This window comes from Myotis yumanensis, unplaced genomic scaffold, assembly GCF_028538775.1.
Source record: "Myotis yumanensis isolate MYYU_CA2020_CCGP unplaced genomic scaffold, mMyoYum1.0.hap1 SCAF_7, whole genome shotgun sequence".
Classification (NCBI taxonomy): Eukaryota; Metazoa; Chordata; class Mammalia; order Chiroptera; family Vespertilionidae; genus Myotis; species Myotis yumanensis.
The window spans coordinates 59,899,160-59,913,812 of NW_027223758.1; the positions used below are offsets into that span (position 1 = coordinate 59,899,160).

A 14,653-nucleotide genomic window follows, 5' to 3' on the forward strand; every position below is an offset into this window, starting at 1 on the left:
AAAGCAGCAAGAGAAAAACAGTTACCTACAAGGGAGTACCCTTACGACTGTCAGCTGATTTCTCAACAGAAACTATGCAGGCCATAAGGGAGTGGCAAGAAACATTCAAAGTGATGAATAGCAAGAACCTACCACCAAGATTACTCTACCCAGCAAAGCTATCATTTAGAATTGAAGGTCAGATAAAGAGCTTCACTGACAAGAAAAAGCTAAAGGAGTTCATCACCACCAAACCAGAATTATATGAAATGCTGAAGGATATTCTTTAAGAAAAGGAAGAAGAAGAAAAAGGTAAAGATAAAAATTATGAACAACAAAGTGACAACAAATACATATCTATCAACAAGTGAATCTAAAAATTAAGTCAATAAAAAATCTAATGAACAGAATAAACTGGTGAATATAATAGAAGCAGAAGCATAGAAAGGGAGTGGACTGACAATTCTCAGGGGGAAGGAGGTGGGAGGGGTGTGGGAAGAGATTGGACAAAAATCTTACACCTATGGATGAGGACAGTGGCGGGGGGTAAGGGCATGGGGTGGGGTGGGAATCGGGTGGAGGGGAGCTATGGGGGGAAAAAAGAGGAACATCTTTAATAATCTGAAAAATAAAGATTTAATAAAAAGAAACTAAAATGGCAATAAATACTACCTGTTAGTACCAATAACTTTAAAAGTAAATAGCTGAATGCTCCAATCAAAAGAAATAAGGTAACTGACTAGATAAGAACACAAGACCCATGTATACACTGTCTTCAAGATACATTCTAAAAGTAAAAGGATGGAAAAAGATATTTTATGCAAATGGAAAGAAAAAAAAATCGAGGTAGCAATACTTATATCTGACAAAACAGACTTCAAAACAAAGGCTATAGTAAGAGACAACAAAGGACATTAAACAATAATAAAGGGAACAATCCAACAAGAGGATATAACACTTGTAAACATTTATGCATCCAACATAGGATCACCTAAATATGTAAAGCAAATATTAATGGACATAAAAGGAGAGATTTACAGTAATACAGTTATGGTAGGGGATTTTAACACCCCATTGACATCAATGGATAGATCGTTCAGATAGACAGCAAATAAACAAAGAAACAGCAGCCTTAAATAACATACTAGATCAAATGGATTTTTGATATCTTCATATCATTTCACCCCAAAGCAGCAGAATATACATTCTTTTTAAGTGGCCATGGGACTTTTTCTAGAATAGACCACATGTTAGGACACAAAACAGGTGTCAATACATTTTAGAAGGTTAAAATCATTTCAAGCAACTTCTCTGACCATAATGCTATGAAAAACAGAAAAACACACAAAGATATGGAGGACAAATAACATGTTACTAAACAATGAATGGGTTAACAATGAGATAATGGAAGAAATCAAAAGTTTCTTGAAAATAAATGAAAATGAGAACACAACAACCTAAAATCTTAGCTTCCAAAACTAAACCAGGAAGAATCAGAGAATCTGGACAGACAGATTACAACTAAGAAACTGAGGCAGTAATCAAAAAACTCAAAACAAATAAAAGCCATGAACTAGATGGCTTTACAGGTGAATTTTATTAAACATTCAAAGAACTAATGCCCATCCTTCTATTCCAAACTATTCCAAATAAGCTGTTATAAAAACAATTAATCAAGCATATAAGGGCAACTACATATTTGGAAAATGGCAGAAAGGAATTAAGGCTATCTTTACTGGATCTGCTAAACTCTGCCAGGAAGTGTCAATACCACACACAAACCTCTAGGCAGGATCAGCAATGCAGTTCAGCACAAAAGACAAAGTAGGTGCAGTTATGAATGAACTCTACTCCCCATCCTAGACACCTGCTGTCTCACTCTGAAGTGAGATATTTACAATAAAAATTAGAACATAAGAGTAGAAGGAATAGGAAGACTATAAGCTCTAGAATTGAAAAAGCTAGGATTTAAAATGTTGTTCTCCCATACACTAGCTTGTGACCTTGGACCAATTACTTAACTTCTCTGGGCTTCACTGTCCTAATCTACAAAATGGGTATAATAATGGTACCTACGTCACACAATATTGTTGGACAGACTGACTCTACTCTCAACAAACACCACCATGCTGCGTAATCACATGCTCAGATTAGCATTCCCCAAGGAAATTCCAAACTCTATGCCTTGTTCACAAAGGACTGTGTGTTTTTCTCCTTCACCATCTACTGATGGCATGTAGCTACATGAGACTCCTTCAGGAACACAGAAAAAAAAAAGGCACCCAGGGAGAGTAGCATAGGGCATTTGCCCTAATAATAGAAGTTATTCCAAAAAAAGCTGTGATGAAATAGAATTAATCAAACATATAAGGGCAACTACATATTTGGGGAATCGCAGAAAGGAATTAAGTCAGTCTTTACTGGATCTGCTATGCTAGGTACAGTGAAGTACCTCTAAAGAGTCAGGCACAGTTTCAGGTATTTTACATGCATTACTTCACTGAATTTTATCAACAAGCTTATGAGGTAGGCATTATTAACCTCCTCAATTTATACATAAGGAATATTCAAATAAGTTGAGTAACCACCAAGTTAATATCACAGTTAAATAAGATCAGTTTATCCAATGGCACTTGCCAGTACACTATGTTGAATTAGATTTCCAATGGAAGAGTAATTAATAAAGAAATTAAAAATGAGGGAAGGGTACTTTTTTTACTAACATGATCAATTCATGCAATCAAATAGCAAGATACCAAAATACATGCAATGTCATTTACTCCTTCATTCACTTATTTACTAATTCATAAGTATATCAAGCATCTATTATGTGCCAGTGATAAAAATAGTATTTGAAAGGTACTTAAAACTTTAAAAGAGAAAACTATGAAATATGACCAATATACTAATAAAGTAATAGAGGAATGTACAGGCAAAGAGGAGACAAGAAAAGCATTAGTTGCTTTCCCAATAGCTCAGCCGTGGGCAAACTACGGCCCGCGGGCCGGATCCAGCCCATTTGAAATGAATAAAACCAAAAAAAAAAAAAAAGACCGTACCCTTTTATGTAATGATGTTTACTTTGAATTTATATTAGTTCACACAAACACTCCATCCATGCTTTTGTTCCGGCCCTCCGGTCCAGTTTAAGAACCCATTGTGGCCCTCGAGTCAAAAAGTTTGCCCACCCCTGCAATAGCCCCATCTACTACCTTTACTCTCCTTAAACAAGAATTTACAGGAAAAAACCTGATGCTCATTTTCATTGCCTTTTTCTTTTTGGGAAAACTGATGTTTGGAAGTCTAAGCCATACTGCTAAATCTTCTCTGCAGTTTGTTCTATTCAGAAAATTGCTGTCCCACAGACAATCATTTCTCCTCTTCCTAGTGGAGCAGGACAACCATTTACCCAACTGCAGGACTGACTAGGGTTAGGTAGAGTGTGAAGACTTCAAGGCAGGGTCTCCTAGAGATAAGCTGAGAGAGGCCAGAAGCTGCTTGTATTCCACAAGCCCTAAGGCACTTATGTCCATTCAAGGTTGATATATTCTGACAGACCAAATGGTATGTGGAAGCAATTCATTTCACATTTTATGAAAGGTAAAAAAGAAAGAAAACTCAGCAAGTCTAAACATCAAATCCAAATAGGAATGCATTAGAATCCCTCTCAAAGTCAGTCATGTCTGATCTATGGATTTACCATATCACAGGACACCTCAGCTGGAAATCTCTCTACCCAAAGCCATTTGACTAAAAATGAAGTCAGCCAAAGTTTTATTCTTCTATTGTGCTAAGAAATCAGAGCCTCTGTAGCCTGCATGCCAGGACGCATGAGAGGAAATGCCAGTGTAATAATGTAATAATCAAAATGTGTACCTTTAGTCTTTGGTCATCAACAGCTATAATCGTAGCAACTCGAATTAACCTGGGGTTCCGTTTATCCACAACTTCAAGTTTCATATTTGGCAGAAAACCATGAGGCGACCGCTGTAACATTACAAGTGCAATAAGTCATGCAAATTTCAACTATTCAGTCACGCTATTAAATTTTTCCTAAAATATTATTGTTCTAGTTTTATATTCAGATCTTTAGTATGATGGAATTAGTTTTAAGAGAACATAGGACTTTATGCATGTTATTTTATCCAGTTTCATAAAAACCTGTGAGAAGAGAAATGATTTTTGGTCATTTTCAAGACAGCTAAAAAGACAAATAATTCATTAATGATCACATCAAGGTTCTAAAACAGTGGTTCTCAACCTTCTGGCCCTTTAAATACAGTTTCTCATGTTGTGACCCAACCATAAAAATTATTTTCGTTGCTACTTCATAACTGTAATGTTGCTACTGTTATGAATCGTAATGTAAATATCTGATATGCAGGATGGTCTTAGGTGACCCCTGTGAAAGGGTCGTTCGACCGCCAAAGGGGTCGCGACCCACAGATTGAGAACCACTGTTCTAAAAGGATCTTATTACAGTTTATCTATTGGTTTACTTATTTTTTCCTTCTGAAATTAACCTTGTAAATTAAGAAATTGCTGACTATTCTCACTGCCCACTTTTTGAGTGTATGACCCAGAAGGCAAAATTATTTAATAAATAATTAGAAAAGATAACCATAATCTTTTATAAATCTAAATTTTGAAATAATATTTAGATAAAAGCTTCATAATTTCAAACTGGCAAACTATCATAAAATCATGCCATAATGTAATTTAAAAATATAACCTACACTTTTTTTTTACCTTATCTGTAACATAAGCATGTTAAACTGTATTAATTTAAGTTTCTCCCAAGACTTAAAATGCCAGGAATCAGGAGTCTATAATGATGAACACTCAGGCAATAATAAAGAAAATGGAGTCAGAAAAATATACCAGAACATACACTGAAAATGAGGAAATTTAACAAAATCAAAGTCAAAAGACAACTCTGACACTACTTATAGGTTGGCAAACAGCTTCACTTGAAAGCTACTACACATAAAAGTGTTCGATTGACTTTATTGAAAATGGAAGTGCACTGAACTTCTTTTTTTAAAAAAATATATTTTATTGATTTTTTACAGAGAGGAAGGGAGAGGGATAGAGAGTTAGAAACATCGATGAGAGAGAAACATCGATCAGCTGCCTCCTGCACATCTCCCACTGGGGACATGCCCGCAACCAAGGTACATGCCTTTGACCGGAATCGAACCTGGGACCCTTCAGTCCACAGGCCGACGCTCTATCCACTGAGCCAAACCGGTCAGGTCGCACTGAATTTCTTAAGCCTAGAAACTGCAATAGGAAATAAAATCCTCAAAATTTGTGAGTAATAAACTGTTAATTCTTTCACAATATCTGGTTTGTTTCTCTCCAGCTTTTGTGGAAGCATATTTTCTTTCTAAAATGCATCATTAAATCTAGTAAACAGAGTATATTGACTATGAGTAAGTCTCTGATCCCTAAAAATCATTCTGTTTTCCCCAAGGTCACTGACCTGACAACCCAGGGATTGTTTGTACTGCAGATGTTAAAGCTTGAGGTGAATTCATAATAACCCAAGTTGCCTTCTTAGCTAATTTTTTTCATAATTTTATTTTCTTGTAATTTTCCTTTTGGAAAACTAAAATGAATTTTTACAGAAAGCAAGAGAGAGGAAGACTAAAAGCAACTTGTATTTTTGCTAAGCATATTTTTAGAATTCTTAAAATCCTCTCTAGCAGTTCAGAACTTCTAGCCTTCTTAATTTAATCATACCTCTTTCTGCCAAAACTAGCCTATTTTAATAAAATTTTTAAAAAATTAAAACAACCCTAGCCAGTTTGGCTCAGTAGATAGAGCATCAGCCTGTGAGCTAAAGGGTCCCGGGTTCAATTCCAGTCAAGTGCACATGCTCGGGTTGCAGGCTCGATCCCCATGTTTCTATCTCGCTCTCTCTCTACCTTCCTCTCTGAAATCAATATATGTGTGAGTGTATATGTGTGTGTGTGTGTGTGTGTGTGTGTGTATGTATTTTGTTTTAAACCCTTTTTGATTCCTAGAAAACTTTCAGTAAATGGAATCCTATGTAGAAACTCACTATATAAAATTCTGATTAAAGACCAGTTGGGGAGCCTGGAGCACACCATTAGGGTTGAAAGAGAACAACATTTGAAACTACTGGTGTAGAACATAAATATTTCTAATTATACTATCAAAGCACTATCTTTTACAAAGTAATTTATACTTTGGTCAATCCTGAAATAAATTCAAATTTGACCTTTAAATAATTGGTATTCTAACAAATGCTAAAAGCACTATTTCCCTCAACATAGATAAAACTGTAATGCTCAGGTTACAAACAATTCCCTATTTTACTAAGGCACCATTGACATTGAAACAAGCTCCCAGACATGAAAGTTGTGGACTTACAGAACCCGAAATGAAGGACTGGCTCATCAGAGGTTGATGAGGAAGCTTTCAATATCACTAGTGTAGGATTCCTGTGTTTTTCAAGCTGGGGAATTATCACCTATATTTATGCACAGGAACAATAAGAGTCGCCTCCCTTGCATTTTTAAATAAAAGCAAGGCAGATTGGTCATGAAAATAACACTTGAGTTTAAAAAAGGATATACTAGAATAACTTAAAACTGCCAAAAAAAGGCATGACTCAACATGGACATTATTTAAAGTTGAGAACGTATATGGATACAAACTTACCATTTTAAATACTTTGGCAGGAACTGCACTAGTTTGAGTAGCTTCCAGATATTCTGTCCAGGAAAAATTTTCTGGATCAGGATAACCTGAAAAATACATATAAATATCTAAAGATTACTCATTGATATTTTGATTCCCTTATACTATAAGACATTTGATAATCATAACACCTACTGTTATTTGAATGCTCACAATTTAGCCTCTATGCTAAGAACATCACATGTATTACCTAATGTAAGCCTATGAGAACCTCTGAGAGGGCTTTTTTGACTCACTAAAGTACAAGAGCATTCATTTACTGGTTCATTCATTCACTCAACAAGGATAAGCAGGTGGGCCAAGACCAAATGGTGATATGAGTATTTGGCAGAGCCAGCTCACACCCAGATAGCCTTCTCACAAATTTGAAAAAACTCACAAGCAGAGTCTGATGTCAAAGCATTAACTTAAAATAGAATCTCACCAATAATGCTGCATCTATTAGGTTTTGTAATTATAATTTTCCAGGTTTGCTATTATTACTTTTATTTAAAAATACATATTGGTAAAACATGGTATAAAGCACTCTATGTTTTTAAAAATTTTCCATCTAATTGGGTTTTTTGTTTTTCTATGTTTGTGTTATTTTATTCCTAATTACATTTGCCAGAGGACTGTCAAAGTTGTGTGTATTTTTTTCCTTTTAAGAAAAAAGTACTTAGATTTATTCATCAGCTCTATTATTTTCTTTTGTCTCTTCTAATTATCTCATTTGCTGCTTTTATTCTTACCCTTTCCTTCCTCTTATTTCCCTTAGGTTTGTTTTATACTTGTCTTGCCAAATTGAACTGTAATATAATTTTTCTTTTTTTAAATAATAGGGACATTTAAGACTATGAATTAGTCACCATTGTCCCTGAATACAGCTTTAGACCTCTAGACAAACTTTCACAAAATATTTTTCTTTCACCTTCTGAAAACTAATTATATTTACAAAAGGATTCCATATTGGTTACTTGGTCATCACTCAGGTCTGAAAGCACATGGAGAACTCTTTGATCTACAGTACGGACTCTCATTATCTCAGGCACTTGTCAAAGAGCTCATTTTGTAACTGATTATTTTAAAATAAGGCCAAAATGAAGACTATTCAGAATAGACTAAGGAAACAGAGTCTCTTCTATGTCTAATGAAATCACCAAAAAAAAGCAACCAACCTGTGCTACATGGCTGAGCTCTGAGCAGAATTGCCTTCGAAAAGCGCATGGCACCTACCTAATACAACCCAACATTTGGTAACTGGCAGGCATTTGCAATGGGGAATTCTCTCTCTTTCTCTTTCTCAATAGCCAACATTATAGAAAAACACACTGGTTATTTTGCTTCTAATTTTCTCTCAATTTCACTAACTACATAACATTCCACTGAGTAATTGGTCCTCATGTTGTCCTTTTTGTTCTTTGTTATATCCTCAGCTCCTAGTTGTGCCTCACACTTAGCAGGCACTTATTAATATCTGTTCAATTAATTAATTAGTAATTTATAATTTTCTTTGAATTCCTACATTGCTTATGTCAACAAAATTTATAGGAAATTGCACAATGCCATTTAAAATATAGTAATTATTTGTGTTCCTAAAAAACCTTAATGGTTAATGTTATAATTAAATAAAATAGTTATACTATAAATTTTGCTAATGTAATTTTAGCTTTGTAAGATAATTATGAAGTACAGTTAAATTGTCAAAACATTAATTCACTAAAATATTTGTTTGCTCATCAAACATCTAGAATATTTGATAAGCAAGTCCAGCCAATTTATGATTCTAGAAACCAACACATCATGGAATATTATATAGCCTTTATAAAGAAAGAATTAGAACTATACTTAATGAGTTAAAAGAGATTTATTATAAGACATAGCTGAGCAAGATAAAATGAGATAGAAAAATATGTATAAAATATAATCCCATTTTTATAGCATGGACAGATTTTAAAAGGACATGAACATATGGATGTATGAATGTGTATGTGTGCATGTACATGCAATTGTATAGGAATTAGCAAAATATGTATAGCATACAATGTCTAATGGTTCAAACGTTTTCCTTTTTCTCTTGGGAAAATAACTGAGCAGCTACATTTCCTGGACTCTTATTCCATAAAAGGAATAAGTAGAAACTATGTAATAAGCCACTTCAAGTTTGGCCCCTAAAGCCCTCTCCTGTGCCATCAGCAGCTCTTTTCCCAGCCTCAGACTTCACTGAAAGAGTCACAAGGAACTGGAAGAGACCCAGTCCCAGAATAATTGCATAGAGCAGAACTAACCGTTATCGACCATGACTGCTCTACTACAGGAGCCAGAAATTGATTCTTAATGTGTTCAGGCACTAAAATTTTGGAGCGATTTGATATACTCATTAGCTCATGGTAATTAATATTTGAAATAATTCACCAGGTTCGAGGATTTTATTTGTTGGAAGATTTTTTGATTACTAATTCAATCTGTATATATAAAGTATTTTATGTGAAATATTTTAAAAAAGAAATATGATTTATTATATAGTTTTATATACTAGGACTTGTGGATAAAATGTAAGCAAAATAAATACAGTCCATGTAACACAATATTCATAGAAAATTTTGCCAATAATTTGAGAAATCTGGTATTCTTTTAATTTTTATTTTTTACTTTTAAACTTTTAATATTGTTGTTAGAAGAAATAAACTTTATGAAGGGTAATATGGAAATATTTATCAAATGCTTAAATTTTTTTCTATACTCTCTAATCCAATAATTCCACATATATCCATAAAGAAATAGCAAATATATGTAACCATTTCTTTAAAAGGATGTCTGCCAACATTAAATACAAAGGAAAACCCTAAATAAACTGTGTTGTCTTCATAATATAAAGAAGGAAGTGAAGATGCTCATCCGGGACCTGCTGAAAACAGAGCCCACTCAGAGAATGACCATCATGGAGTTCATGAACCACCCCTGGATCATGCAATCAACAAAGGTCCCTCAAACCCCATGCACACCAGCCGGGTCCTGAAGGAGGACAAGGAGCGGTGGGAGGATGGCAAGGAGGAGATGACCAGTGCCTTGGCCACAATGCGTGTCGACTACGAGCAGATCAAGATAAAAAAGATAGAAGATGCCTCCAACCCTCTGCTTCTGAAGAGGCAGAAGAAGGCTCGGGCCCTGGTGGTTGCGGCCCTCGCTCACTGACCGCTCAGCCCGTCCTTCTCCGCTGGAGGACAAGCAATAACTCTCGACCTGAATCTGTTTTTTAAATGAAGACACAGGCTGCCCACTGCTGCCTCCCTCCTCCTCAGCTCGCTGAGCAGGAGCCTCATGAGAGGCTGACTCCTGCCTTTGGCTCTGGCCACAGGGAGGGAGGGCCGGGGTCTGGAGGGCGTGCAGAGGAGGGAGCAGATGCTCTTGATCCTGTGCTCAGTCTGCAGTTTTATCATGATTTGACTTAGGATTTTTATGAAACTTCTTTTATTGTCCTTTCCTCATCCCTCTTCCCCCCAAACCCCCTCCTCTTGTTAAAGGGTATTTGTCGAAAAAAAAAAAATCTGAAAGGAGCCTTTGGGTTTCGGTGCAAGTGTAATGTTAAATACAAAGGAAAACCCTAAATAAACTGTGTTGTCTTCATAATATAAAGAAGTACACAGTCATTGGTAGCTAGGTTCACAAAGACTATTTAAAGAAAATTATATTTTCAAATAAAATGGGGGAAAGGGTTATCAAAGCAGTATGAACACTAAGATAACAATTATAATTTTTAAACATAAAGTTAAGTAAAGAGACAAAAATATTGAAAAATGAAAATAATAATGGTAAACTCTAATGGTGGGATTATATTTTAATTTATTCATTATAACATTACATATTGTACACATTTCCTATAGTTTTATAATAAGAAAAATACACAATTAATTTCTATTTTAAAGAAGTTTAACTATAAGATGTGCACTGCTTTATTCTTTATGTATAAGAATTCAATGGTAAAACAATTAATTCACAAAGAGTAGAATTTAGTTGATTTGAACACTCTTTATAGCAAACGAGAATGCTACCCTTTTACACTGTGACTATAAAAAGTGTTGGGAATTCACTCTGTGTGAGATGCCTTGGGGAAACAGTGAAATGATTTGCAATCAAGTTAAACAAGAGAACGAATAATGATATCTTATGCTGCAGTGGCAGGATCACTCACTGATGGAATCACAGTAATATCCTATGGGGACTATGGTAGTAGAATGTCTACCTGAGGCACAGACACATAACATAAAACAATATTGCACATTGTATCAAATGGCTATAAAAACTGTCTCACACTTGGCAAAATATGCACGTTTAATTTGTTTTCTCACTTGGAGTGGCTTTTTGTTATCACATTAAAATGCATTTACTGTAGAACATGGTATTTACAAGAAAAGAGTCTTCTAAGGTTAAGAACCAAATTTATTTCCCTAGCTCATCAACTTGCAGAGCCCTCCAGACCGTAAGAAATTCTGATTAAAGAGCTTATTCATGTCTTCTTATTCAGTCACTTGCCAAATCAAGTAAGTAGCAATTCCAAGTAGTCTACCTCTTCTTAACCCCATTCCCACAATCCTGGTGAAGGTCTATACTCCTATTTTCACATACCATGAATCTCTCTAATGGTCTTTTACTCCCCTTTCTCATCTGGCCTACTACTGCCAAATAAATGCTCCCTAACCATGGTTGCAGCAGAGATTTCACTATCACTCCTCATTCTCACTTTTAAAGATCTTTCATAAATTCCTTTTCCTACTAATTCCTTATCAATGCTCCAAAACAAAAGTGAAACCCATTTTGGTTTTGTGTATACTGTCATCTTGCTTTTGTGTATACTGTCCCTTCTACCTAATATCCTCTTCAATCCCATATCGCAGCTAAAATTTTGCAGATCCTTCAAAGACTACTGCAAATACCGCTTCAAATACCAAGATGTCCACATATGAAGTCAAAATTTACATCTCCCTCTCCTGTGTTCCCAGCCCTCTACTATATGTTTCCTTCCATCACAGGAAGAAACAGGACTTAAAGCAACATGATGAGGAGGAAATGGCAAAGAGTTCCTGAAGTGCACTAACAGGGCCTGCTACTAGTCCCCAACACACCACATGAGATGTCTGGGCCAGCTACCTGATCTCTCTGGACCTCAGTTCTTCAACTAGGAAATTGAAATAATTGACAAAAATTCACAAAGTTGCCATAAACAGTTAAATGTGTGAAGTCATATAGGTCATTTAAGAAAAATGAGGTACAAAACAAAAGTTCAAAATACACTAAATATGATGGCTATAAACAAAAGCACAAACAAGTGTTAGGAAGGATATAGAGAAAATGGAACCCTCACAACTGCTGGTGGGAATGTAAAATGGGGCACTTCCTGTGGTAGAGTCTAAAATACTGCTCCTACGTTTCTACCCTAGAGAACTGAAAACACGTTCAGGCAAACACTTGTACACAAAGGTTCCTTTTGTAACTTCAGCTAAAATTCCAGTAGATTGATTCTGAAGGAGCAGAAGCCCCAGCCATATCTGTTAGTCCTCTCTAGAAATATACTGAATAAAATATGTAACAGCTTGGATTAAATTTATATCAGTGAAAAGCACCTTTACATTTTATAATTTACATGTTTTAAAAACTGGCCTTTTTTTCCCTCTTTATCTTTGAAGAGGCTCTTTTATCTGGCATCAATGAGAATCTGAGTACACACCAAAGGCACCTGTACAGATTTCACATGCTGTTCCACTTTCAGGAGACTTAATTGCTCTCAGAAGTGCAATTACACACACACACATACACACACACACACATTATGATATAGTAAATACATTTTTTTCTGACAATAAAACCATAAAATAAGATGTAATGCAAAAATCTATATGCATAAATAATGCTTAAAATATAAATTCACTTTAAGTAAAATAACTATGGCTAACAAATTTTGGAGCCAAGTTATTAACAGAAACAGATAATATTAATTTCTTTTCATTTTTTACTACATATAAATAATAAATATATATAAACATATAAACATATAAACATGTAAACATATAGACATAGACACAGATCTATATATAGATTATAGATATGTATGTGGATGTAGATATAGATACAGAGATATAGATAGAGAGATATAGATAGAGATAGAGATATATAGATATAGGCATATAGATATAGATACAGATATACAGAGAGAACTGGTTGGTTTTCCTTTTAAACTCTCATGTTTAAATTCCTGTTTGTGAACTACCTGTGTACACAACATTCTATTAATCTGCCTCATGGACCTTTCTACTATCTATGGCTTCATTCACATCTTTCCTTTGTTTTGCAGTTAATAGGGACCTATCATCTTTGGTGCACTCATATAGGCCAGAATAATCATAACTCATCACAAGTTTTAAGCAATTTTGTTTATTGCTAAACTTTGCTTTCACCCAATTTTTACTCACAGTTTCTTTGTGTAAATTTTCTTTGCACTCCACTCTCTTGTTCACACCTCAATTAAGTGGTTAATCTACTTGTATTTTCATTTTACATATCACCTATCAAATGGGAAGTGTCCTGGGGTTCAAAGAAGGCTATCAGGAAGGGTCAACCCTGTCAACGCCATAAGAGGAAACCCCTTATGACAGAGTTAAGTCCCTCATTAAGACAAGTAATCATACTGTGAACATTTTAACTAACTAAAATTTTGTATGGTGTTCATACTGTTTTTCCTTAGCACTAACAGCAGCTTCAGATACTCTATTAGGATATAAACATTTTTCAAAAGTGAATGACTTATAAATATAGACACAAAATTCCTCAACAAAATATTAGCAGGCCAAGTCCAGCAACATGTTAGAAATATTTGTGTCACACACACACACACACACACACACACACACACGAGATTTTCCCCCAGGAATACAAGATTGGTTCGGTATACAAAAAGCAATCAACATATTAACACAATATTTACAGAATAAAGAACCATACCTTGATGATAAAACGAACTAGGAATAGAAGGGAAATTCCTCAATCTCATAAAAAGCATAAATAAGCAAATGGATAAAAAAGAGGTGGCACATATATACAATGGAGTATTACTCATCCATAAAAATAATGAACTCTTGCCATCTGCAACAACTTGGATGGACCTAGATGGTATTATGCTAAGTGAAATGGGTCAGACAAAGAAAGATAAGTGCCATGTGATTTCACTTATATGTAGAATCTAAAAAAACAAAATAAATGAACATTTAAAAAACAGAAACAAATTCATCAATACAGAGAACAATTATGATCACTGCTAGATGGGAGGGGGTTTGAGAGGATGAGTGCAAAAAGAGAAGGGATTAAGATGTGCAAATTAGTTATAAAAACAGGAGAATGTAAGGCATAGCAGAGGAAATATGGTTAATGGTATTATAATAACAATGTATGGTATCAGATGGGTAGTAGATTTATCAGGGTGATCTCTTGTTATATAAATGTCTGATCGCTATGTTGGACATCTGAAGCTAATATAATATTTATGTTAACTGTAATTGAAAAATAAAAAATTATTTAAAACATAAAAATTAAAACATGTAAAGAAGACAATCTACATAGGAGAAAACATTTGAAAATCATTTATACAATATGGGCTTAATGACAAAATATGTAAAAACTCCTATAATAATAATTAACAATAGTAAAGGAATATGATACTTAAATAATAAACAATAAAAACAGCACCCAATTTTAAAAATGGGCAAATATTTAAGTAGATAAGTCTAGAAAGAAGATGTACAAATGGCCAATAACCATATGAAAAGATATTCAACATCACTGGTCATTAGAAAAAAGTAAATCAAAAGCAGAGAGATATACTATTTCACAACCAGTAGGATGGTTTTAATCAAGAAAACAGAAAATAACAAGTATTGACAAATATGTTAAGAAATAAAAACCGTTATACATTGCT

The 14,653-nt window shown here is 34.5% G+C and overlaps 1 protein-coding gene across 1 annotated transcript in view; it reads right to left on the reverse strand.

The window, feature by feature from the left end:
• L3MBTL4 (L3MBTL histone methyl-lysine binding protein 4) overlaps nucleotides 1–14,653 on the reverse strand; it is a 258,313-nt gene that overhangs the window by 180,374 nt on the left and 63,286 nt on the right. Inside the window, exons 10-11 of the mRNA XM_070421567.1 lie at nucleotides 6,670–6,755; nucleotides 3,856–3,966 (exon numbers count right to left, since the gene is read on the reverse strand). Coding sequence (XP_070277668.1) covers nucleotides 3,856–3,966; nucleotides 6,670–6,755 — 197 coding nt within the window. The remainder of the gene's footprint in view (nucleotides 1–3,855; nucleotides 3,967–6,669; nucleotides 6,756–14,653) is intronic.